Genomic DNA, 24,533 nt, shown 5'->3' with positions numbered 1-24,533 from the left:
GGTTCCCGCCAGGCTCCGCCTTGCCGTGTGCTGCCGCGGGGGGCTCGTGGCGCGGGCGATCGGGAAGCGGCGGGGGATCGGCTCGGGTCTCCGTCCCTCTCTCTCTCCCTCTGAGAGCGGACGGCGGCCCGGCGGGCGGGGAGGCTCGCGTCTGTTCCGCGGGATTTGAAAATCCTGCCCCACTGAGCCGAACAAAGACCGGGGGAAGCGCCCGGCCCCCTCCCCTTCTCCGTCGCACGCCGCAGAGGCGCAACCGGGGAGCGGACCCCTTTCTCACCTGCCCCGGACCTCCCTCCCGCCTTCCCTCTCCTGCGGCTGGCTGAGCGAGTGGGAGGACGCGAACCATGTGGATCCAAGTCCGCACCATAGACGGCACCGAGACCCAGACCATCGACGACCTGAGCCGCCTTACCAAGATCGAGTGCCTGCGGGAGAAGATCCAGGAGACCTTCCGCGTGAGCCCCGACCGCCAGCGCCTCTTCTACCGGGGCAAGCAGGTGAGGCGGAAACGCCCCTACCTGGGTGGCGGGGGTGGGGACGGATGGGGGCTTTCCCCTTTTCCCGCCCCGCGCGTCCCCTCTCGGGCTCGGTTCTTTGTGTGGCCCGGCGCGGGGGTCCCCATCCCCTCCCATGTGTCGTCCTCTGGCTCCGGCTTTTGTTTACTCCCGTCCCGTCGGGCCTAGAGGGAGGCGAGGGGCAGGAGGGAGCCGCGGCGTCTGGCCTGACAAGGGGCTCGGGGACCCGGCGCGGGTGTTCTCCGTGCCCTTCTGCCCGCCTTTTTCCCCAAGGGCGTGCGGGTGCCGGAGAGGCCCCTTTGTGTGTTTGTTTTCCCACCTGAACGGCGGGAGGCTCCTCCCCCAGCCCCTGCCTTCAGCGTACCGAAGTGTCAGGGCGGCCGGAGGGGTGCCGCGGGCGGGGGGAGGAAGCCCCTCCGCTCTCCACTCCTTTCCCCCCGCACCCCGGGAGCGGAGCGTCCGGATCGTGCTTCGCCCGTTTCCCGCCGCCTCGGCCGGGCAGGGGGGGAAGCGTGTGGCGCGGCTGCACCGCCGGCGGTTCCCGCGGCGCAACGCCGCCCCCGGGGCCCGCACGTGGCGCGGGGAGGGGCGGGGGGGGGGGGGGGGGGGGGGGGGGGGAGGCGGCGCGAAGTGCCGTGTTCCGTCGGTACTCGCCGCGGGGTCGGTCCGCGCGCCCTTCCCCCGGTGCCGCGCGGCGGAGTAACGGTTTTGGGGCCCGTCGGTTGTGAGCGTCTCCCGGCGGGGGTGTGGGGGTGTCCCGGGGCAGGGAGCGCGGCGCTCGGCCCGCCGGGCTCCCGCGTGGGCGGGGCGGCGGCGCGGGGTTAGTTTGCGCGGGCACAGCTTGTCCGCCCGCTGCGCCTCGGCGCGGGGAGCGGAGCGTGGCGGGCCGGAGCGAGGAGCGGGAGGAGCCTCGTCGCGACCGGGGCCCTGTGTTACCGGGGTGACTGGCTGGAAGTGAGCTGGTACTCGCCCTCCCCTCCCGTGCCGGATACATTTTGATCCGGACAGGTGGCCTCAGGCTGTACCTTTGTTGCTGAAGGGTGTAACCTTCGGAGCTGCATTGCATAAACCGTGGGGTGTGCTCGGTGCTCGAGCCGTTCAGGGAGCCACAGCTGTCGGATGTGCGGTGTACTTCTGGGAGCGTGGCTCCTAAGATGCACCTTCTTACAGCAAGTAAGAGCTGCAGTGCTTACCTAAACTGAGCAATGCCAGGCAAGTAAGATTTCTGCCTCGGAAGAGATGAAGTGTGTCTCTGTGAATAAGGGGGGGGGAAAGTAAGGAACAGAAGTGTAACTATGACTAAGAGGTAAGCATTAGTGGCTAGATTCTGAGCCTAGATTGTGGACCCAATAGCAAATTGTAGATTTTTGTGTTCCACACACTGAGTGAGCATTCGTAAGGGTACGTCTACCAAGACCATTATGGACAATCCCATGTTTCTCTGAAGGGAACAGATCAAGGAATATCAGTCTTGAAGTTGTGTAGCATGTTTAGCTTTGTGTTCTGCCAGCACACCTCTTCTGTCAATGCAAGCTTTGTGTGAGACACAAGGTTTACCCGAGAAGCAGGGACGATGAGCCTGTAATGAGCTGTGCTTTTTTATGTAGTCTGCCAGTGGCCAGACCAGTAAGCTTGAACATTTTGGTTAACAGATGTCTTTCTTGAGAAAATGTAATAGTGAAATACACTGTAGCTGAAGTTGCCTACATCAGCAGCATCTGTGAGTTTGGTACTTAGTTTGTCCAGTTTAGGACACAGTTGAGATCGTGTTCAGAGAAGAGTTAGGGACTTCTTTTTGTAGCTTCACTCACCGTTTATGCACATTTTCTTGCAATTGCCATAATTAATTCTGAGGTTTGCTTTTTGCAATCCTGGATTGCTTTTCTGTTCCCATGGTGTTAGTAAGTAGAAGAAAGTTCAGAAGGATTGCTCTTGCCTGAGTAAAACTGGATGTTGAGAGACATGAACAAAGGAGAGAACAACAACAACTTAACTCTCTCAGGGCTATGATAAAATAAAAAAAAGAATAAAAAAGGGCATTTTAATTAAATTTGGGGTGAATAGGAAGCAGTATACTGAGGTGAAGACATGGAAAAACCGAAGATTCTTGCATGTGTTGGAAAAAAACATTATCTAGTCCAAATGATTTTCCTATTTTGTCTAGTTAGTACTCAGTATGGTTAAATGTGTACAGTCTGCTAGTAGAACTGTGATCTTGCTACTCAGTACTGCTTACTGTAGTCCCTCTGGGAACCTCTAGAAATACTTGGGCCTTGCAAGTGGTGGGTACCAGAGGAGTGGCCAAATAACCACCTTTCTTCTAAAAATGGGAGGTGTGTGAGGTTGTAAGTATACAGAAACATGAGTCACCGTTTGTGGGCTAAATTTCAACAACTTTATGTTCTTACCTTGCAGTAGAGAATGTCTTCAACTAATGCTTTGAGTTCGAGCTGTTATTTTGCAGTTCTTTAGCAGTGTCTGTGTCCAGTTAATGTAGTTTACGTGGTGTACTGTAATTTGCTGTTGTCTGATCTTCAAACACAAAAGCAGGACCTTAGGTGGGCAGTACTTCATGCTCCTGTTATTAAGGGTTAAAATACCCTAGAACTACTGATGAAAACCTAGTGTAGTGATTAACATAGTACTTTGAGTTAGGGTTTTTTTTTCTTGTAAAACCAGGAAAAGTGCTGCCTGGTTGAACAGACTGGTTTCTGATTTTTAACTGTTAGTGCTGGGAGGACCTACCATTCATGTGTGGCGCTGAAGAGTGAGCGAGATAGTATTGCTCTAACTTGGTCTGGTCTGTGGGTGGCATCCTGGACTCTCTGAGGATCTGCATTTCTGCAGAGCTGAATGACTGTCTGTCAGCCAGAGAAGTCAAGTTGTTCTGTAGCTTGAGCCAAGGAAAGGGTAGTGGTAGTGTATGTGTAGTTCTTTACTGCTGTGCAGTCACCTGGTCTGCAGTTAGCCAGAGAAGTCTGCTGAGCATAGAAACCCACAGTGATGTCTCTTGCTATGTTGAAGAGTTGGATTATTGGCTGGATGGAGTTTTTTAGAGGGACACAAATATTTCCTTATCCTGGAATAAATCCTGTCTTAACCTTGTTCCACCATAGACTGTTGCCATCTAATGCTTTATCTGTGGTGTTATATGTTAACTCTGAGTAAATTCATAAATCACAATGTGTTGAGTTCGTCTAAAAGTCAGAAAAGCAAGACAAGACCGTTATCTTCTGGAAGCATACTCTCTGTCCTAATTGGAAAACCTGTATAGCACTCCTTGATGAGAACAGAAGTTCTCAGTTTCATTTGTGAAAGTGAAGGAGATATTATAGTTGCCAAATTCTTGGCATCTTGACCTACCAGAGCAGATTTTCTATAGGACCAAGCTACAGTCATTGTAGGATACTGAGCTTTCAGTTACAATGATGGAAAAATTGAGTAGTAAAAATATGTTGAAATTTATTTAAGTTTGAAAACTTGCCAGAGAACTTAAGGTTGTTGGGAAGACTGTAGGGTTGTTAACACCAACTTCTTTTTCACAATAGAACTAAACGTGCGCACTGTTGTATTTCAACAATATGTATTGATTATGGAATATGAAAAATTATATACTCTTGTGTTGGCTTCTTCCATCATCCTCTCTCACACTGTTGGAATTTGGATTCAGTGAAAACTTGTAAATGTCTATTGTTGTTAAAGAAACCATCATCTGAAGTGGTTTTTCCATAGTGCTTACCAGAGTCAGGGAAGGACATCAAAGCCCTAACATTTCTTTCCAGTGTATGTAAGAGGCAGTGACTACAATTGCTTTTGCAGTTGTTAATCTTGTTGGTGAGGGAGATGCTCCAAATGTGGTTTGTGTGAGGCTGAAGTCAGCAGGTGGAAGTGAGAGTATTGAAGCCGTTTTTTTACTTGATAAGAAAGATGTTGCAAAATCAGGCTTACTTCATGAGAAGAAATTCAGCTCTGGCTTTATGCACAAAAAAATATGCTAGTACACGTTGTGTTACTTAGCTGTGCAAGTCGGCTCCTAAGTGTAGTTTTTTCAGGCCCATGCTGTAATGTCCAAGTGTTTAGGGTTTTGTTTCTGTACATTTAACTGAAACAATAGAGGGGTAGGAGGAGTGGAGGAGCTTCAGATTCGTGTGAGAGCGTGCTTGTGATACAGTAGCCTCAGTGAAACACACAGTTAGAAATCTGGCAATAGGACATGCCTTGGTTTGCCCACAGCCTTTCTTATAAAAGATCTTTAGCTTCTGCTGACTTGGGCTGGCACACAAGCAGTAGGTAGAATCTTGCGCGAGTTCAATCTTCTAAGCTTCACGTTTGTAAACTGTATGTTTAACGGCTTCTTAAATACTTACAGCTTGGGTTGGTTTCCAGACAGAAAAGCGTTATTTGTGGAGTCTTTCCCCAAAGAATGGGAGTGCTAAACCTATTCATAAAACAATTGAGTTTCTTAAACAGTCTCTTCCCATCTCTGTTTTGTTTGGAAAACTGTAAACATTTTCAGCTGAAGCTGCCCAAACCCCATCTGCTTCAGGCAGAATTTGGGTGTAGAAATGGCAACTGGAGCAGTTAAATTTTTTGTTCTGGAAAAATAGTTTGAAGAAGTCTTAGAAAGGAAGTGATTGCCATTCTTTGATGAAACTGGTAGCAAGTAGCTGTGTCGCTTGATGAGAGAGAGTCTTCAGTGCAGATATCACCAGACTGTATTCCAAAATTCCAAAAGCATTCATAGGCTGTACCTCAGATTTATCCTGCAGTAGATTTGGTAGCCTTAGCAGAAGTGTTTTTGTATGAATGCAGAAGTTTACTGAAAGCTTCTTGTTGAAATGTTTACCGTAAAGCTACTAATTCAACTTATCATTCCTTGGTACCGTTATCTTTGTTGTTCAAAGCACCTAAAGAAACTGAAGGAACAGATGAAGCTTATGTGAAAACAGAACGCTTTATACTGTTTTGTATTAGGAAATATTAGTATTAGGAAACTGGAAAAACATGATAATAAGCTGTAAGAAATTGCAGCCAGCTTTAAGGTTATATTTTTGTAGCATGTATATTTATTCCTGGAATCTAGTTAGGGTGGTTTAGTACTTGTAGTTTTTAAATTAATCTGGAAGCTATTGGAAACTGACTATTTCTTTGTATATACTCCCTCTCCCCAAACCCTTAGATGCAGTACACACCTGATGTGTGGCCTACACTGACAACTAGATGATGAGGATTTCCAGTGCTGAACTGTGATCAAATGTTGATGTAATTTCTATTGATGGAAGTTACGACTTGATTCTCTTTGAAAGCTGTTAACTGAATCTCTAGTCCTAATCATTTAATTGTTAAATTATGTTTAAATAACTGCCCTGATATACTTGGCTATTGTATTTATTTATTTTTTCACGCTGTTGTTGTTGATTATGGGAGGTTCAGATAATAACCAGTTCTTCGTTACAGGTATCCTTACAAGCTGCAGATAGTCATTTGCTCACCCTGGCATCACTGTTGCTGAACTTCAGTTGCCTGTGCTATAGAAGTCCATACCATCATACAGGAGGTATTTGGCTACTCTCATGTAATCAGCACAGAGATGGATGAGTCTTTCCATGCTTCTGAGGATTTCACTGCAGCTTTATATTTTGACATACCTTTTTTTTTGTTTACAAAAGTATCAGGTAATCCTAAATATCAGCCAGAAGATGCTGTGAACTTTTATTTACCTAATTGGAAGACTCCTGAGAGCTGCAAAAGAAGAGACACCTTGCTGCTCTAATTTCAACTTCCAGCTAGAAGTTAACGAGCAAATGTTCATTTAATGGGATTTAGAACTACATCGAAGAAGAAAATGTCATATCTAAATTAACAGTTTTTTTTCTGTATCTCACCCAGTGATAAAGGAAGAAATAATCTTCAAAACATGAACTTCCTATTAAAAACTTTAACTTGGAAGAGGTGCAGACTTGAACTGTGTAGAAGTAATTGGTTGAGACTGAGAATGCCTGCCATCACCTCGATCTTGTGATTAAGTCAAGAAGTCTTTTCTTACAGCTCTTGACTTTCCACTGTTTTCGTGTTGGCACTAATCTTGCATGCTGGAATCTCTTTTGGATTGTATTTAGTCCAGATCAAAAGGTAAAATGTGTTGGCAGCACCTTGATGCTCTGCAAATAATTTTGTAGTAATAGCGTAAGAACCACTGTTCTGTTGGAGAATGCGGCCTTAAAATGTAGGCTTCTACTTAATTTCAGTTACAGAACTTCAGGAAAAGTGTGGATTTCTTCTTAGAGAAAGATAGTCTTGTTGATTGAGTACAAAGGTGACTAAGTTTACCACAGTGTTTGTACTGAGATTGATGTGTCATTACAGACATCATCAGCAACAGGATTCTGCAATTTCTTCCTAGGTTGTTAGGCTTTGTGTAGCATGCCAGACTTCCTCTTTGTATGGAGAGTTGAAGAACCACAGCATATTCATGCTGTGCTAAGATCAAACTCATTGGCTTGCTGTCACTATAATTGTAGAAAAGCCTTTCTCAGATGCTGGAAGCTTCCATATACTTCCTTCTCTAGAGTTCCTCTTGCTGTACACTTTCTGCTTAGTACTGTGGGAGTCTCTGTAAGACTGTAATACCCATCTAGATTATGATTTTGTGGTGGTTTGACCTTGGTTGGATGGCAGGTGCCCCACCAAAGACACTCTTTCACTCCCCCTCCTCAGCTGGACAGGGGAGAGGAAAATATAACATCACACTTGTGGGTCAAGCTAAGGACAGGGAGATCACTTGGCATTTACAGTCGTGGGCAAAACAGACTCGACTTGGAAAGAAAAAAAAAGTAATTTATTACCAATCAACTCAAGAGAGGAGTTATGAGAAATAAAACCAGCTCTTAAAACACCTTCCTCCCACCCCTCCCTTCTTTCCCAGGCTTAACTTTAGTCTTGATTTCTCTCCCTCCTCCCCCTGGGCAGTGCAGGGGGATAGGGAATGGGAGTTGTGACCAGTTGTGATCAGTTCATCGCACTGTTGATTTCTGCTGCTCCTTCCTCCTCAGGGGGAGGACTCCTCACACACTTCTCCTGCTCTAGTGTGGGGTCCCTCTCACAGGAGACAGTCCGCCATGACTTCTCCAGCGTGAGCCCTTTTCATGGGCTACCGTTCTTCATGAACTGCTCCAGCGTGGGTCTCCTTCATGGGGTGCAGTCCTTCAGGAACAGACTGCTCCAGCGTGGGCCCCCCCATGGGGTCACTTAGCAGCAAACCTCCTCCAGCGTGGGCTTCTCTCTGCACATGTCCAGAGGTCCTGCCAGGAGCCTGCTCCGGTGCAGGCTTCCCACGGGATCACAGCATCCACCTACTCAGGAGTGGGGTCCTGCGTGGGGTGTAGGCAGTCATCTGCTCCACTACCTGTGGGCTGCAGGGGAACAGCCTGCCTCACCATGGTCTTCACCACAGGTTGCAGGGGAATCTCTGTTCTGGTGCCTGGAGCGCCTCCTCCCCTTCCTTCTTCACTGGCTTTGGTGTCTGCAGAAATGTTTCTCTCATGTATTCGCACTCCCCTCTCGCTGCAATAGCTGCTGCGCAATGACTTTTTCCCTTTCTTAAAGGTGTTACAGAGGCGCTTCCTTGTCCAGATGTTTCACCTAGTCATGTGTTCCATTATAACTTTGTCACTCTAAAGAGCAGTAAGAGAGAGTGAATAAGACAGAGCAATGATTTTCATCTTTTTTTTATTGATGAGTAAATACTCCTTGAAATGAGTGAATGAGCTGCCATTTGCATCTGTTTATTTTTAACAGCAAGCTATGAAGTCCAAACTATTAAGTAATAAGAAGTTAACATGAATCTTGAAGACCAGATTGTCAATGCTAGGACTTTTAATGAAACTGTGTAAATTAAAGTGCTTCTAGTTGCAAGCAAGAGACCTGTTTGTAAAGTCTCAATCCGTTTCTATTTGGGCTTTGCTTTGACTGAGGAGCCTGTTACAGAGTGAAGGACAAAAAGCATCAATAAAGGTGACCTAGAGTTTCTGTGGTATTTCTCCTCAAGTAAGATTGAAGTTATTTCCCATTTAGGGAAGTAAGCCTTCATTATAGTTAAATTTTATGTGAGACTGATAGCTGTTGCTGTTTGGTTTCTGTTGGCATCTTTGCTAAAAATTCCAGCAGCAATAAGGAAGGGAGAATTGGGAGAAAACATTCAGGAGTGCCAAGGTGAAAACAGTATGAATAGGATGTCTTTATGACTGCACAGTGTATATGCAGAAGCCTCATTTAAAATGTGGAGATGGTATAATTAAGGCTGCAATTTGGAAAGGGTCTTCTGTAGACATGTGAGAAGGAGCCGCTAAACCTCGTGGGTATGCAGTGTTTAAAGGTGTTTGGGTGTGGTTACTTGCTTTTTTTATTCTCTTTCTTTAATGGATTGTCTGGTGGAGTTTCATCCTGCAGGGCCTGGAATGTCTTTTTGGACCCTCAACAGTTACTGATGGAACATTCAAAAAATGTCACTGATCTCAACAGAACTGCCCCATGTCCAAGAAGATGGGATGTTTTAGTAGAAAGATCTCCATACAAAATATTTTTTGACAGAGCAGCCTGTATAGGAGGTCCAGCCAGTGCTGTTGAAATTGGAGTTGCTTGAGGAAGAAGCAGATCTCCTGGAGTTAAAAACAGTTTAAGACCGCACATATTAAATATTCCGATTTGTATAAAGACAGCAACTTTTTCTTGATGTGCGTGGCTACTAAACTGGCCCTTTTATTTGGCTTTTGTCTGTGTTGCAATTGAGACAGGTGTACTTTCTTGGGAAATAGTTCCAGTATACAGTTTTTACAATAAACTGGACCATGCGCTTACTACTCTGAATGTGATTAATACATGAATTCAAAGATCCCAGAATCCTGAAGCATTCTTTTCAGGTACCACATAATCCAGGTCTAGGCTGCAGTTTTCCATGTGGAATGAAAAATATTGTTCAGATTCACTTTCAGCTTTGAAAGTGTAAGCAAACTGAGTGCACTTTGTGAATGTCAGAAGTCCATGTCTAATGTTATGTAGTAATGATGATTGAAATTTCTTGACCTGTGTTTGTCCCATTGGCTCTGAACTCACTATTGTGTACTTAGAAGCTGATTTTGAATTTTCAGTTAGGCTTTTCATTACTAGATGCAGGTTGGAGGTGTGTTTGAATGCTTCTGTAAAAATACTAAGTGGCATTCACGATTCCAACGGCTTTCTTGCAGGCAGAAAAAGTTTGGTTTCTACATCAGTCTTGAGACTGAGGCTAGACATTCTAGAAGTCTACTTTGCTTGCTTTCAGTGAGTACCCGTCTGGAAGTTACGGGTTCTTGATTTCTTCAATCTCACTTATCCTCTGGGTAACTCCTGTAAACAACTCTTAACCAAATTTTTCTTCTGAGCTTGAAGCTGTTTACCCTTACCCTTTCTTGTTAAAGAAATTTGTAAGCATGTAGTACCTGTGCAGAATAAAAGATTGATGTCACTTAACTTTTCATCATATTATGTTAATTAAAGAGCTCTTCTGCATTCATTATAGTTTCTTTCATCTTTATTGCTGGATGTAGGTACTGCTCTAGTTCTTGGAAAAGAAAACCTCAGAAAATGCTCAAAGGCACACTTCCATAAGTGATTGAAGCTCTTGAATGTCAAATGGAATGGCTGGATTAAGGTGACCCAGGAACTTACCTTCTTGGATCATACTTTAAGATAAAACCAATAAGTAGTGTGTTCTTACAAGAATGATTACATGCTTTCTTAGGAGGTCTCTGTACACGCTGTATAACCCATAAAGAGCTCTGCTTCTGCTGGGATTTGTAGACAAGTTAGTGTGATAGTAATTGGTGAATTACTTGTCAGGCATATTTTTTTCCCCAAATAATGTAGTATCATACTGCACTCTGTGTGATCATCCATGTTTAAGTGCAGCTTCTACATGCTTTTAAAGTAATTTGTGGGTTGATGTTACAAGACAGATCTTCTAACACTGATAGGAGGTAGGTATCAATTCCAGTGTTGCATTGCTACAGCTACTCTTGTGTAGCACAGTGTTGTCTTACCTTTAACTATTTATAACAACCTTCTCTAGAAGTATTTTGAAATTGATAGTGTCTCTAACACATGATCTATGAAAATACATTTGAAAGATGTAATCTGTTTCTCTGGTATAGTGAGAGATACAGTGAATCTAGCTGCCTTTTAGTGTCAGTTCATTCAGAATGTGTTAATGAAGCCTTAAAGGCTTTTGAAGCATGCCCAGTCATTGAGCGGAAGAAAAACTGAAAGTGAAATCTACTGCTAAGGAAACAAATGCGTCTCTTTTTGGATGACAGTAGGATGAGAAGAGCTAGCAAAACTTCATAAATCAAATTGCCTGTTCAGTTAGTTTTGCTTTAGTACATGTTCTAATCACCCATTAAGAAGTTGTAACTGACTTGAATGAGATTCAGCTTGTTTATATGATACTTGCATGATTACTTTTGTGTCTGATTTGCATGTATAAACTTGTGAACTAGAAGTGTCCTTGAATGCTTAGCAAATGAGTAAGTAGACATGTAATGTTTCTTCCTTTTCTTTTGACACACTGTCCAGGCAAACTCATTCTTAGCGAATCTTCTTAGTGTCTTTATGCAGCAGAATGGATGAAATTGTTTATATGTTTATATAAGTAACTATTGTTAAAGTGAACATACCATAAAGCTGACTGGGACTGGTCAGCACCTGTTCCCACAAACTGCCAGACTGTTTTTGATGAAGTTTTTTACCTTTCTGGGTTGAATATTTAACTTGTCTGTGAGGTTGTTTGGGACTCAATTCAGTAATGCTTTCATGCAGGTACACTGTAAAATGATGTGCTGCATTACTGTTTTCTTACTCTAGTAGTCTGTGAGGTTATAGCCTTACTGGCCAAATCCCATTGTTATATTAACATCCATATAGTGTCAGTAATCCAGGAAACAACGCCTTATAGTTCTTCTCTTCTCTTGTTGTGGAATGGAATTGTTTAAACACTGATTGTTTCCCAACTTTGTTACTCCAGGGATTTCAATTGTCAGTGATAACCTAACACTGGGTATAGGTATTCCTGTAGATACATGCATTCTTATAAGTCAAATAGCATGTGAACTTGATTTTACTAGTTGAATTTTTTTGTTTCTCTATTTTGTTCTGAGTAGCTGGCAGTGGTGCAGAGTCATTGACTTAGTCTAAATTTGTATGGTTGCTAATATTCTGGGAACATATTTTTTGCTTATACTATAAACAGGTGCTCTTTGCCTATCACATTGCCAAACACTACATCCTGCCTCTTTTGAAGTGTGCTTATAGTAATCTGATCTCTGTTACTGTGTTTTCAGACTTAAGTGTGACATACCTAGTTATAGAATAGTCCGTAGTCATAAAATACTCATGGAAAGAATACCGATAGTAAAAGCAAAGCAAAAAAAAACCTTCAACCACTTGGGCAGAGAACAGAATGCTAATTCATTTTAAATTAATACTCTAAGGTAGACAATGTTACAGGCACCAGTTCATTCTGCTAACCATTTAGTTCATGTTCATCAAAGCTGACTTCTTTGATTCCTGTGCAGGAATAGGTAGTCTGTCTGTGGTGGTGAGTGCGTGTGTCATTAGAGAAGGCCTTCTTACTCAAGGCCTAGCCTAGGTATGTCTTGCTTGCTAAAGTATATAATGTAAATATAACTATTCCTGGGCAGATTACTTGTTTTTTCTTTTTTTTTCCCTCTTTTTCATGCTAATAGGGAGGATTCAGCTGTGGAACAAATATAACTTATTCCGCAGTCATAGCTGATGAATAGATGGCAAAGGCCAGACACAGGACATTTTTTTAGTTGAATGTTAACATTCGTTACTTAATTATGGTAGATCATTTGGGCTGTTCAGATTTAGATCTTCACTGGAATGGCTATAAACTTTAAGCTGCAATACCTTAAAATATTTTCCTGTCAGTCTGCACGTGGCATGTCCTGAGAGGAAGGGAGCAATGACAGTATTTTTTTGCTGTGACCTGTGTGTTGCCTTCATACCTTCAGTCTACTAGGAGCAGGGTTATTCTTTTCTCTCCACTGCATTAGCTTTCAGAAGATTTCCTCGTACCATAGGATTCTAGAAATTGCAGAGGAAGAGGCTGAAACCTCTGCCACATCTTGTCCCGTCCAATTGGAACAGAAAAATGGAGCAGAAGTTGTGTTGTTTCCAGTAACATCCAATTTATTCATTATTACAGAAGTGATCTATTTTGCACATGTACTGCTGATTTTTTTTAAAACATTTTGCAACAAAAAACCCACTTGGTGGGGGATTGAATCTTCAAAGTGGGCCTTGGCTAGTGCTCAGAAGCAGTAACAGCTCCAGAAATAGGGATCTTCCACCCACCCCACCCCCTTTCAAATGTATTATTGCAAGGTGATTGTTTGTCTTTGTTTTGGGTTTATTTGTACTTTGAATCTAAGAATAACTGGTTTTAAACTTTAATAATCTCAACAGCAAAAATGCAAACTTACTGTGGTGTGAAAAGCCCCCAAATCTGGATTGTCATAGGGCTGCAAGAACAATTCTGTCTGCTTCATTAAAGAATTGTCAGAACCGTGGGAATGTTGTACAACATGGTGGGACAGGAAAGGTTACTTAAACTTGCTTAAGTAGTTTGCTACTCAGTATGAAGCCCTAGCCTAAAGCTGCAGGCATGTGAGGTGATGTTGGTAGTCACCTGTAGAATAACAGTTGCTGGAGATTTCCATTTTAAGACTTGGGCTCATGTAATAGTTACAGCATCAAAATCTTCAGTACAGTTTTATCTGCTGTGTGTTGAACTGGTCAGCTGAACAAGGGTCATTTCCATAGCTGTTGACCAGACAGCTGGGTCAGCTTCAGTACACTGAAACAAACTGAGTACTCCTGTTTACATATCCCAGCTGTGGGTACAGTAGTTACCGGCAGTGTGGAGAGTAATGTTGTTTTTTTTTTTTTACACAGATCTTAAATTCACAGAAGAACTGATTCATTTCTTGAGTGTCACCTTATGTCTGTAACTGTCCTCTGCCCTTTGAAGTTTTTTTGAAAAAAAACAGAGGGGATGAAGGAAGAAACATGCATTGCACTTTTGTGTATCCTGAGAACATTTGAATGTTACAGGAAACTGTATTAGTAAGAAGCTATATAATTCCTTCCCACTTCTCTATTTTTTTCTGTTCTTTCCTGCTCCCTACTTGTTCTTGTTTTATTGATACTGCCCATAAGCTCATGAAAACAGGTATGTTTGAAGAGATTCTTGAAACGATCATATTGAAAGTAGCACCTATTCTGGAAAAAGATCAGGTAGTCAGGTAATTTTTTGTAGCAAAAGTAGTTTGGAAACACGTGGAAGTTGTTTTAGTCATGCATTTTTTTCTCCCACTGCAATGTGAAGTAGAATGTAATGAAGCAAATTCTAGTTTTGATGTCTCAAAGCAGTGCATTTACTTTTAGGTAGATAAAATCTCTGCTTCAAAGATGCTGTAGGTCATTAAGAGTGTTTAACTGAGCGTGATCACTACTTCCTGTTTCTTTGTCTAACATACAATTTGGAGGTTTTTTTGGTGTGAGTTTCTTAGCTTAATTGTAGGTAGGTGAGATCATCAGGTAAAACAGTGATAATGACAAGTATCTTAAAGCTGTGCAGAGTGGGGCCCCAAATAATGTTTAGTAACTGTGTTATACGATGAAAAAGTCTACTTCTGTTTATATTCTGATGTTCTGCAGGATCTGGTTGCATCTGGAATATAATGGGGCCTGATGTATGAAGTTATTTGAGGAGGTCTTATGTAGTGTGTGTTTCTTCAGTTTTATAACAGCTTTTAAACTGACCTGTTAAGACTTAATTTCTTGTTTTGATCTTGGGGCAGGGACCTGGGGAGCAGGGAACCTGGCTAAATCTGGAATAAAAATGTTTTGGAATGCTCTCAGTTTGAGAGACTTGCCTTCACATGTTTGAAGGCCCAGTATGTATTTTTGGTTTTGCTTTCCTCTAAGTGTAGTTGCTCTTGCACAATACTTTCAGATCTTATAGTTTTGAAAAGTAAATGGAGTTGTATGTGTATGAGGTATTTTGTATCTAGATATTTTATTTAGGAAATAGTTTGCAAAAATATTAGGGAAGTATCAGGTGCTGCCTTGCTTTTTCATAAAGGTTGAGAGAGAGCGAATTGTGAAATTATGTAGCTGAAATGTACATGACACAATGCTTGTTAAAAATTCTCCCACATATTTATAGTTACTATGTACGCCATATGAGTGGCAGCATAGATCCTACCTGTTTTTTGATCAGAAAAATCACTGCGTTATCTTGAATGTTGATATATAATTACAAGTTCCAAAGTCTGTAAAGATGTCTGTTTCTAATTTTTAAGCTTTTCAGTGAGTTTCATTGGATGAAATCATGGCTGCACGTAATTTGATGAAAGTTTGGTTTTGCATATACTCAACACATAGGTTTTTATTTACCTGAAATAGCTGTCTTGCCTCTTCTTGTCTGTACAATTATTGTCTGTAAAAGGAAGATTTGGAAACTAATTACATACCTCGACGTAGAATTTTACAAGTATACCTTTCTTTTGACAGCTAGAAGATGGACACACTTTATTTGACTACAATGTTGGACTAAATGACATAGTTCAGCTTTTGATACGCTCTGAATCTGAAGCACCTACCACTGCTTCTGTGACAGATCAGGATGGGGAAGTCAATCCCTGTGCTGTTTCCAACTGCAAGAACAAAGTCAAAAAAATAAATAGTGGATCACCCAGTCGGCCATCTACATCATCTTGCTCCTTTCTCATTGATCCTGGCATTGGATTGTACAAGGTATGTACAAACTGTAGGAAGCTTGTGACACACTTACGGGTTAAATTTTATTGTTACAAAAAGCTTATTGTTTTATTGTATGAAAGTGTGTAATTACTTTCTTTCATGATTTGATATAGTTCCCCAATTTGACATACATCGAATTGACTTCATTTAAAATTACTTTTGCGAAGTCATGAAAGTGTCTCTGTATTAGGCTCGCTGGTGGTGTGGGTTTCAGGAGAGTGTGTAAACTCTGACACATTGTTTTTCTCCAAAAACTTTAGAGTACCTGTGAAACAGAAATGCCTTTAGTGAACAGAAGAATCTAATAAAATCTGTGGAAAAGCGTAGCGTTTCCCCCTTTCCCTTATTTTTTTCAAGCTTGCCAAGTATTTGTTTTAATACTAATGTTTCAGTGCTGCATTAGGACTAGGTAAACACTGGAAATACACAATTTCTTTAAATTGTATGTGTTGTAACGATTGCTGGCTTGTTACAGGTTTTTTAGGAATCATGTATATCATTTTCGTTGTTAGTTTTGTACATCATTGAATTTTTTGGTATTGTCATGTAGGATTACATCAGATTACCAGAAGTTTCATTTGAACAGAAAATGGGCAGTTTCCAGCTTGCTAGTGCATTGGATATGTAGTAGCACGTGTATATACAGGAAAGTATTACTTTATATTACTTTACCTCCTGTTTGGGTGTTACTCTTACATAAGAAATATCCAATACAGTAATTCTTTTGCTGGAAAACGTCCAAATTTATGGAGAGGGAAAAGGGGGTTGAGGCTGATGTACATATACAAGCTAATTTCAGTCAGAGGAACACTATTATTTAGACTTGACATCCTGATGGGAAGCTGTCTTAGTTTCATGTAGTATTGCTTAATGTTTTGGGTATGAAGGACAAGTGGTAAGTTGCTTACTCCATGTTGCTGTAGTGTTCTGTGCAGTGAGTTTTATTCATTCCCTGAGGAATCAGGGAGTCAAAAAAATCAGTAGCTTGAATATGGAGATACAAGCTTGTGTGCTTTCTTTTTTTTCTTTTATCTCCATTTATTACAGTGGGGAAAGAGCCCCAGTTCTTAGTTCTGATGCTTTACAGTTAATCAATTAGTGTAAAAGGTAATATGAGAAAGGATGGGGCGAACACTGGGGAGTAGGAGGCTGCAGAAGATCAGTTGATCAAAGGAAAGGAGTGTTAAAGTGTGTATTTTCAAGAATGCGAAAAAGTGTATCAGGTAGTCTCTTAGCTGTTCTGTTCAGCATTAAAACAGAAAATAGAGTGGGGAATGGTGATATTGGCAAACATACTCAAGGAGGCCTATTCTGAATCAGCTGCAATTTTTGTGATCTTTGGTACTAGGGACCTAACACTTTCTTCTTCATTACCTGTGAATTGATTACTTTTCCAGCCAACCATATGGTTTTAATATATATAGAGAGAAAAAATAAGGGTACAGTCATTGTATTTTTTGCTATGTATAGATATCAGTAGGAATGAATAGAGGATTTCTACTGACAGAATCAGGAAACTTGTAAGAATATATTTTTAGCCTATAATGTCAGTCAAAGGTAGTAAATTTTTTTAATAAAAGTCAATTAAAAAGGTCATAAACTAAGCTATGTTAGATACCTAAATAGATGGATGTATTTATTTTGCATTTGGTTATTTGTCAGACAATAAGGAATTGTCTACTTATAGGAAGGAATAGTTTGTTACAATATTTGCTGTCTGAGGAAAGGCCTGTACCTCACTGGATCTGCATCCAGAGCTAGACTCAACAAGATATCTGTTACTGCACATGCTGAACAGTCTCAGCCTTTATGCCCTCCTCTTTCTTTCTGATTTCAACTACCAAAAGGAAAGGTAGCCAGTATGGAACCTGTAATTTAAAAAAAAAAGTGGTAGAGTCAATATTGGAAATAATAGTTAATAATAAATTATTTTTAGATGGTTAAAATAGTGATTTAAACATAGTTCCTGTGTATGGTCTTTGTGTATGGTCTTTGTATATTATGTAAATCAGAATGCTTTATCTTGTTCTATATTCTAGTTGGACCTGTCATCTGATATTTACAAGAGCTCTGAAGGACTAGTAGTGGGCAGAATTACTTGTAAATCCTATTCTCGTTACTGAGAATTGTTATTGGTGTCTAGTTTAAGAACTGGGGATCCATCCCAAGATGGACTCGGCATGTGTGTGGACATCATCTTGGCTAAGCAGGGTACCCACGGTTGATCTCCAGTACCAAAATGAAGAATACAAGAAAGGTTACAAGAGAGGAGTTACAGCAACACTGGTGGGGCATGCAGGAATGGTGTTAGAAAAAACAAAGCTCATTCAGAAGCATGTGCATGTTTGCTTTGCTGATTCTCATGTGGTCTTTGTAAACTTTCATTCAAAAATCTCTGGCTGTAGTAAAACCACTTCAGCTGAGAACTCTTAACTATCTTGGAATAAAAAGCACACAAACTGAATCTGTAATTAAAATCAATATTTATTTAATATTGTTCACAAAGAGGTACTAATAACCCAGTCCTTAAACCAGACACCACTAACATAAAATAGTTGTCTGATGTTCCTCTGGTAATAGTTATTTGCCCTTACTTTTTGCAAGGGTCGGGGGGTAAGTCTGTTGTGTAAGTATGCACATCAGGTTATTGAAGGGTGCACTGGAGAAGAATTAAGGAAGTTTTCACTGATTTTCTTTTTTTTTTAAATTTTTTTTATTCCTTCCCTGGATCTGATGATGAGTTTTGACTAACATGGCTTCTTTGGCACTTTCATAACTGGTCTCAAGAAGTAGCAGCAGATGGAGGAATCCTTAGTAGTGTGTGTCTTGCTCAAATGTCTTTTTGAGAGGAGGAAGTAAAGAAGCACTTTGAGCTCAAACTAGTTCAAACATGGCAAGGTTATGGAGGGATGCCTTCATGAGGGTTCCTTCTAGAAGTGCCAGAATCCACTGTTTATATTTAAAATAGATAAATTTAAAATGAGGCTGTTGTTCTCTGGTTTGTTTATTTTGTGGCCGAAATTTTCATCCTGGTAAAAAACCCTGTACTTTGAATACTGTAGGCTGTAAGAATAAAAATTAAAAAAATACATGCTGGTATTTTACAAGGGAGAGAAAATGAAAGATTAAGTTTTGGAGGTCATTTTAAGAGGGTGAATGAAGAGTAAAATATGATGTATTGTTTTCTTAGAATAAACTTGTTAGTTCAAACTGCTGTCAGTTGCACATTCAGATACCCAAGGACTGCTTCACTCTAAATACTAAAAGTTGTTTGACATGTTTTTTGGCTTGCTCCTGTGAAAATACAGTAAGATTGTTCAGTTTACAGAAACTAGCCTTTGGGGTTAGTAAGAGTTTGCCACTATGTTCTTATCTACAGATATATTGTTTAGTATAGATGTTCTCTATGGTATGGCTGTGCAGTAGTTCTAATTTTTTTATACTTTGTGTACTGTTGATGAAGTGTTCTTCAAATCTTTTTTTCAGTGTTCTTAGTATTATTAAAGGAATATCTGCTTAATTAGCTGAAGACTTGAGAAAATGAAACATGATTTAGAAGAGTGAAGTGGTTTGGTTCTTAATACCAATTTTATTGTGAGTACAGAAGGGAGAAATTTTGGGAGATAGTTCAGTTAGTCATAAGATTTTGGCTGCCTGTGGTGGCAGCCTTGTACTTATTTCCTCCCTCTCTCTTCTTGATCCTTGGAGGGTTAAAAAAAATCTTGCAGGCTAGAAAGACAGAAGGTTAAATAATAATTCCAAGTTGGAGGCTCAGGAAAGCTTTAAACTCCTTGATTGTGAACTAGTATTTTAATGTATGCTTGTTTTAGCCATAAAGAACAATTGGTGAAGCAAGAGGAAAGGATAATGAAAGTGACTAAGCTAGCTTTCAGGTTTGGGGGGCACAGGGGTAGAAATCTAGCCTTGCTTTTTAAAATTAAGTACAGATTATATTCATACTAGATATTAATGTGGGAAGAGTAATAAAATAGTGAGCGGAACATATTCGTGACTGGTGTTACTTGAACTTGCTCAAGCTCAACCAGTTACTAAATTGATCATTTTACTGGTAACAGAGTTAAGCAGAAGCATAGTTAATGGTCTTGCTTATTTTTTTTTTTTCTTAATTTGGATTATATAAAATAAGCATAAATTCATTATTGAATTTTTCTTTTAGATAAATGAATTGGTGGATGCCCGTGATGTCAGCATTGGAGCCTGGTTTGAAGCTCATATAGAAAATGTTACCCGAGCAACAAAGGGACATAAGAATGGTAAAGCTCAAGGAAAGAGCAGTAACACATACAAAAGGACTAATGGAAGCTTAAGTCAAGATCATTCTAGAGAAAATGCAAATAATTTGGACAGTACACCATCCACATCTTATTCAGACTGTATGGACACTGATGAAGAAGCTATTTATCATATCAAGTATGATGAGTAAGTGCTCCTGATACTATTTTGAGGACGTCACATATTGCTATTTGGTTTGTATAAACCAAGAATTTCTTGAAGAAGCTTGGAATCAAAGAAAGCGAGTTCAATTTTCCAACCAAGAAAAAAAAAATTAAAAAATTTATAATGCTTTTCAGTTGGATATAGTGAATCCATTGGGAGTATTTTTCGTGCCTAAATAATTGTCAGGTATTAATTTGTTTGTCTTTATGAAACTTAAAATCCATCCTTCTTATATAAGAGAAAGAAATTATATAATTGAATTTTTACTGGGAGTATTTCCAACAAGGTATTGACTTTATTTTTTTCCTGTGTATATTCAATTCCTCTCGTTGGACCTGAAGGAGAACTCTCATGAGGGCAAATTTTGTTACTTGATTTGGATCAACGTTATTCCAAATAGAATAATTGTGCACAAAATTGCAGAACTGCACTTCCAGTAAAAGCTTGTTACAGAAAACTTTGTGACTGAGGGCATGAAATTGATTCTGAACTGGGGAGAGGGCATTAAGGGTGGGTTGAGGGGATTTTTTGTGTTTGGGTTTTTTCTGTAGTAAAAACAAATTCCAGAACCTGCAATGTGTGTGTAGGAAACACTTGAGTTTGGAGGGATTTCTTACAAGCAAGTTTTGCAGCACTTTATTGGCTTGAGAAATTGGTCTGGATTGTGTGGGGTTTTAAATTTTTTTTAATAACATGTGTTAAAGCATTAAGTTAAGCTTCTAAACAAATAATGAGTTGACGATTTTTAATTTTTGGTGCTGAGATTAGTAAAAATACTGTAGTTTGTGCAATGTAAGATTAAGGTAGAAGGAAGAAAAGTATATTCAGTAATAACTAAATGTAGATTTCCAAAATAGTTTTTAGAGCAGCTATTTCACCTTTAGTTATTTTAATATATGGTTGTGAATCTGACTTACATAGAACAATTCTTCCTTGCTTTCACCAATAGCAGATACAACTTAATGCACTTAGACTCTATGTTGAGTTCAGATTCTATATCTGCAACTGTCTAAGTTTTCTACTTAAAATGTTAGAGAATTGCAAATGTGGAAGTAGAAATGTAAGTATTTAATTGAATATTGCAAGAAATACATGAAAATAACTTAATCAACAGGTATGATAAAAATGAAAATACTTTATTTTGAAATTACGTGTTTATTGTGGTATGATTTCAAAGACTCAGCTTTAAAATTACCTAATTTTACAATACTGTGATATATGTAAATTAGTCATGGGCAGACCTTTCTGAGAAACAGTGTTTGTAGCTGTTGCAGTGAAATTATATTCCTTTATTGAAGATATTGTTGTTTTTCATGAGTTGAAAGTACAGAAGTAGAAATGTTTCACAACAGGTCTGATTTTTGTTTGGCACATTCATACTACAGACAAAAGAAGGTTGACGTCTTACTTCAGGATCTACCTGTTACCTTTCAGGACAGTCTTTGTACTCTTATTGAGTGTAGCAGTTATGTATTCTTAGCCAACAATATTAGCTGAGGCACAGAAACACTATGTTGCAAGGTAGTCATTGAAGTCAGTTATTTAACTGATTGGTCTAGGGTAGTGGAAGTTTGGGCTTTTGGAAGGCAAAACCATTGCAAGGCTTTCTGGAAAGTGAGACTTGTACTTCTATCAGTGATTAGGTGTTTGAATGTTACTGCTATAAATCTTTCAAGGTCTCACTTTCTTTTCGTGTTACCTAACATGCATCTTCATATGGTAGCTATGTGTGCACCAGTTTGTTTTCATATATTAGTGTTTAAATCTTTGGTGTCTGTGGGCTACGCATGTGTCCTGCCACTTACATTCTTGATGTGGACATCCACTGCTGTGGACATACACTGCTATCATACATAGAAAAGGGGAAAGCCAAATTCTTATTTGAAAGGGCACATGAGGAATCCAACACATGCTAAGATCCTAAAGTTATCAGAGGTAACTGTACGTAGTCTCCACCACAGCTTACTTAAGAATCACTTCTAAATCAGGAGGCGGTCACTTCAGTAGCTTGGTGTGGCACCATAAGGATATGTCTTACAGTGCTGTGTTGTACAAAAGTTGGCCCTTTCCTCTTAACTTACTATACTCTGTGTTTTTTGCTTGTGCAGCACTGGATACAGTCTGCTTAGTTTCAGCAAGACAGTTCTCTCACTCAGTGAGGCTTAGCTTCTTGATGGGTAGCTCTTCCTTGAAGGAGTGGAAGGAGTTATTGATGTACAAATGAATGCTGTCTTTTCCTTCCTTTTTCTGTTTAAGTAATTTGTAATGAAGGCCTTCCGTTTAAGAAGGTGCTCAACAGTAGTTGCAGGACAGCTGGATGTTTCTGCAGCCTGAGAAATCTCAGTATGCTACCTATATGCAAGTACAGATTTAGTATGGTTCAAGTGTAGCCAACTTTTTTCAGGGCTATCATGTTTGTCTGATACCTGAAAACACAGGTTTTATATCAATCAACAGAGAAGTTTAATTTAAACCTTGAGGTCATATCTGCATGTTGTGTCATAAAGTACACTGTGGTTATTTTTTCTAGAGAACCAGATACTTTAGCGGAAGGGATCATCTGTTTACTTCATATGAGCTGCAGAATGATGCTCTCTTAACTCTTTCAGATCTGCAAGTAGTCTGAGGTGTCTTTGTTTCTCAGCTGAAGATATTATAGTCAGGTCTATGTCTGTTTTGTGTAGGATGGGTGTTGAGTGTTTTTATGATCCATAAGATTTTACATGGATGTCTTTTCTTTGATGCTGTAAAGAGCCTGTCTGAAAAGCAATGTGAGGTAGGATGCACTGTGAGTTACATCGCCAGCCTGATTGACAGTATGGGTGGCCATTACTATTAGTGAGGATTCTAAAAGCTTTACCAAGTTCCTGGACCTGTGCAGGCAGAAGTTAGAATATTTCTAATAGTAGATTTATTGAAAGTATTTTTTCCAATTTTTAATGTTTCCTTTTACTGAAGTAGACTTTGACGTTGTTGGTAACAGGAGGATTTAACCTAGTGGACTCAAGTTTCCAAGTACACTGGAGTTCTCATTTGTCCATTAGTGTCCCTCTTCAAAGAGAAGCTCTTTGGTTGATACTTTTGTTTGTCTGATGGATATTGAGGATTATTAAATTAGTCCTTGATTTCATATCAGTACACCGTCTTTCAGTGGGTTTCCCAGGCTTCTTTCCTTGCACTTTACTGAAGTTAAAGTTACTTCTGGTTTGGTGAGAATACTGATGTTTCTGAGGGATCCTCATCATTAACAGAGTGGAAAACTGATAGTTGATGCTAATAGTCAGAGCCTGTGGCAAACAGCTTGCTACTTCTGTTCTTCAGCAAGATGACTTTCATGATTTCTCTTGCTTCTACAAGGGAGAATGACAGCCTGCATGTGGGTTTCAGTGTTCTGTTTTGTGGGTTTTTCTTAATATTAAAAGATTTCTTTTTGGACCTAGTCTAGGTTTTGACTTAAGCCAAGAGTCAATCTGCTTCTGATTTTGGTTAGAAATACAGTTTTTCTATATTCTTAAATTGCATAGCTCTTAAGTTGTGTAGAACAGGCATTGTCCGATTTGCTTGGGACCAATTACTTCAGATGGTCCCTATGTCTCTTTGTGCTGCTAGCTGGAAGATCAAAGGATACAGCCATCTTGGAGATGGTCTCAGTGGATGCTGGTAACTTGAAAATCTGTTGCAAGACTGCTAAGGCAGAGCTTAAGTTGCAATATACTTTTAACTCTGACATTATTGAAGAATGCCACCGTTCCAGATATCTGTAGTGTATTAGTACTTGTTATTACGTGTGTGTAGAAACTATACTGTCCTTGGATGTGATCCTACAGTAATTACTGTGTAACAAAGAAATCAGAAACCCACTTTGTCTAAACTGTGGGTGTGGGGAGCTACTGACTGTGCCTGTAGACTGATGTGTAGGGAGTTACAAGGGGTACTTAAGAGTAACTAGTTTCTCTGAGGTATTGTTTCCATGTGCATGTTCATCATTTATCTGTCCTGGAGCCTTATGCTGTTGAGGTTTTGAAGTTGAGTAGAAGCAACAGCTGTTTTGTGCACACAAAATTCAGCTTTGAATGGGTGAATTTTCTTGCATGTATCCTGGCAAAGCAGGCATGGTCATGAATGTGGCTTTCCTAGGGTGGCATTCTCATTTGCACTGTGGGCATGCTGACCCTCATTTCTTGTAGAGAACTCCGTTATGTAGTTGCTGCTAGTGATGCATTCATGCACATTCCCTGTACCAAAAATATAAGGGGGAGGAATGGGAAGAGGAGAATGTGTGCAGACCTATGCCTGTTACAGAGGCAATTTTGATTACAGAATAAACCTGAGTAATGCATTTCTAAGAAATAATATTACTGATGAGTAGTCCATTTCATTCTTCAGCATGAAGAATTAAGAACAGCGTTAATCTTCCTCAGTATCTAGTAAGATGTCTATTCTTACTGGTTCTTTTCTTAAGTTGCTGATGATGCTGTTGCATCTGAATAAAGAGCTTGTGTTGATGTACTATATATATTTTACCAATTATTATTAGTAATTAGGACCTGTAGTCCTTAAGAATAAATTCACTTACTGTTGTGCTAAGCTTTGTAGAACCACTTAACAAAAAGGCATTCCTTACCATAAAGAGATTGCAGCCTGCTTTGAAGGTAAAGGCATGTAAGAATATGCCAT

General features: G+C 40.2%; 1 protein-coding gene across 4 annotated transcripts in view; it reads left to right on the top strand.

Moving 5' to 3' along the window:
* Window positions 1-268: 268 nt before the first annotated feature.
* UHRF2 (ubiquitin like with PHD and ring finger domains 2) overlaps window positions 269-24,533 on the top strand; it is an 83,444-nt gene continuing 59,179 nt past the window's right edge. For all 4 annotated transcript variants that reach the window (XM_086479137.1, XM_086479136.1, XM_086479135.1 and 1 more), the window contains exons 1-3: window positions 269-497; window positions 15,150-15,392; window positions 19,576-19,838. In XM_086479137.1, the coding sequence (XP_086335263.1) occupies window positions 345-497; window positions 15,150-15,392; window positions 19,576-19,838 (659 nt within the window). In that variant the 5' untranslated portion in view covers window positions 269-344. The remainder of the gene's footprint in view (window positions 498-15,149; window positions 15,393-19,575; window positions 19,839-24,533) is intronic.

The sequence above is a fragment of the Leptosomus discolor genome, chromosome Z, assembly GCF_034619465.1.
Source record: "Leptosomus discolor isolate bLepDis1 chromosome Z, bLepDis1.hap2, whole genome shotgun sequence".
Classification (NCBI taxonomy): Eukaryota; Metazoa; Chordata; class Aves; order Leptosomiformes; family Leptosomidae; genus Leptosomus; species Leptosomus discolor.
Note: the sequence above shows the minus strand (reverse complement) of the source record. Positions and strands in the feature narration are given on the sequence as shown.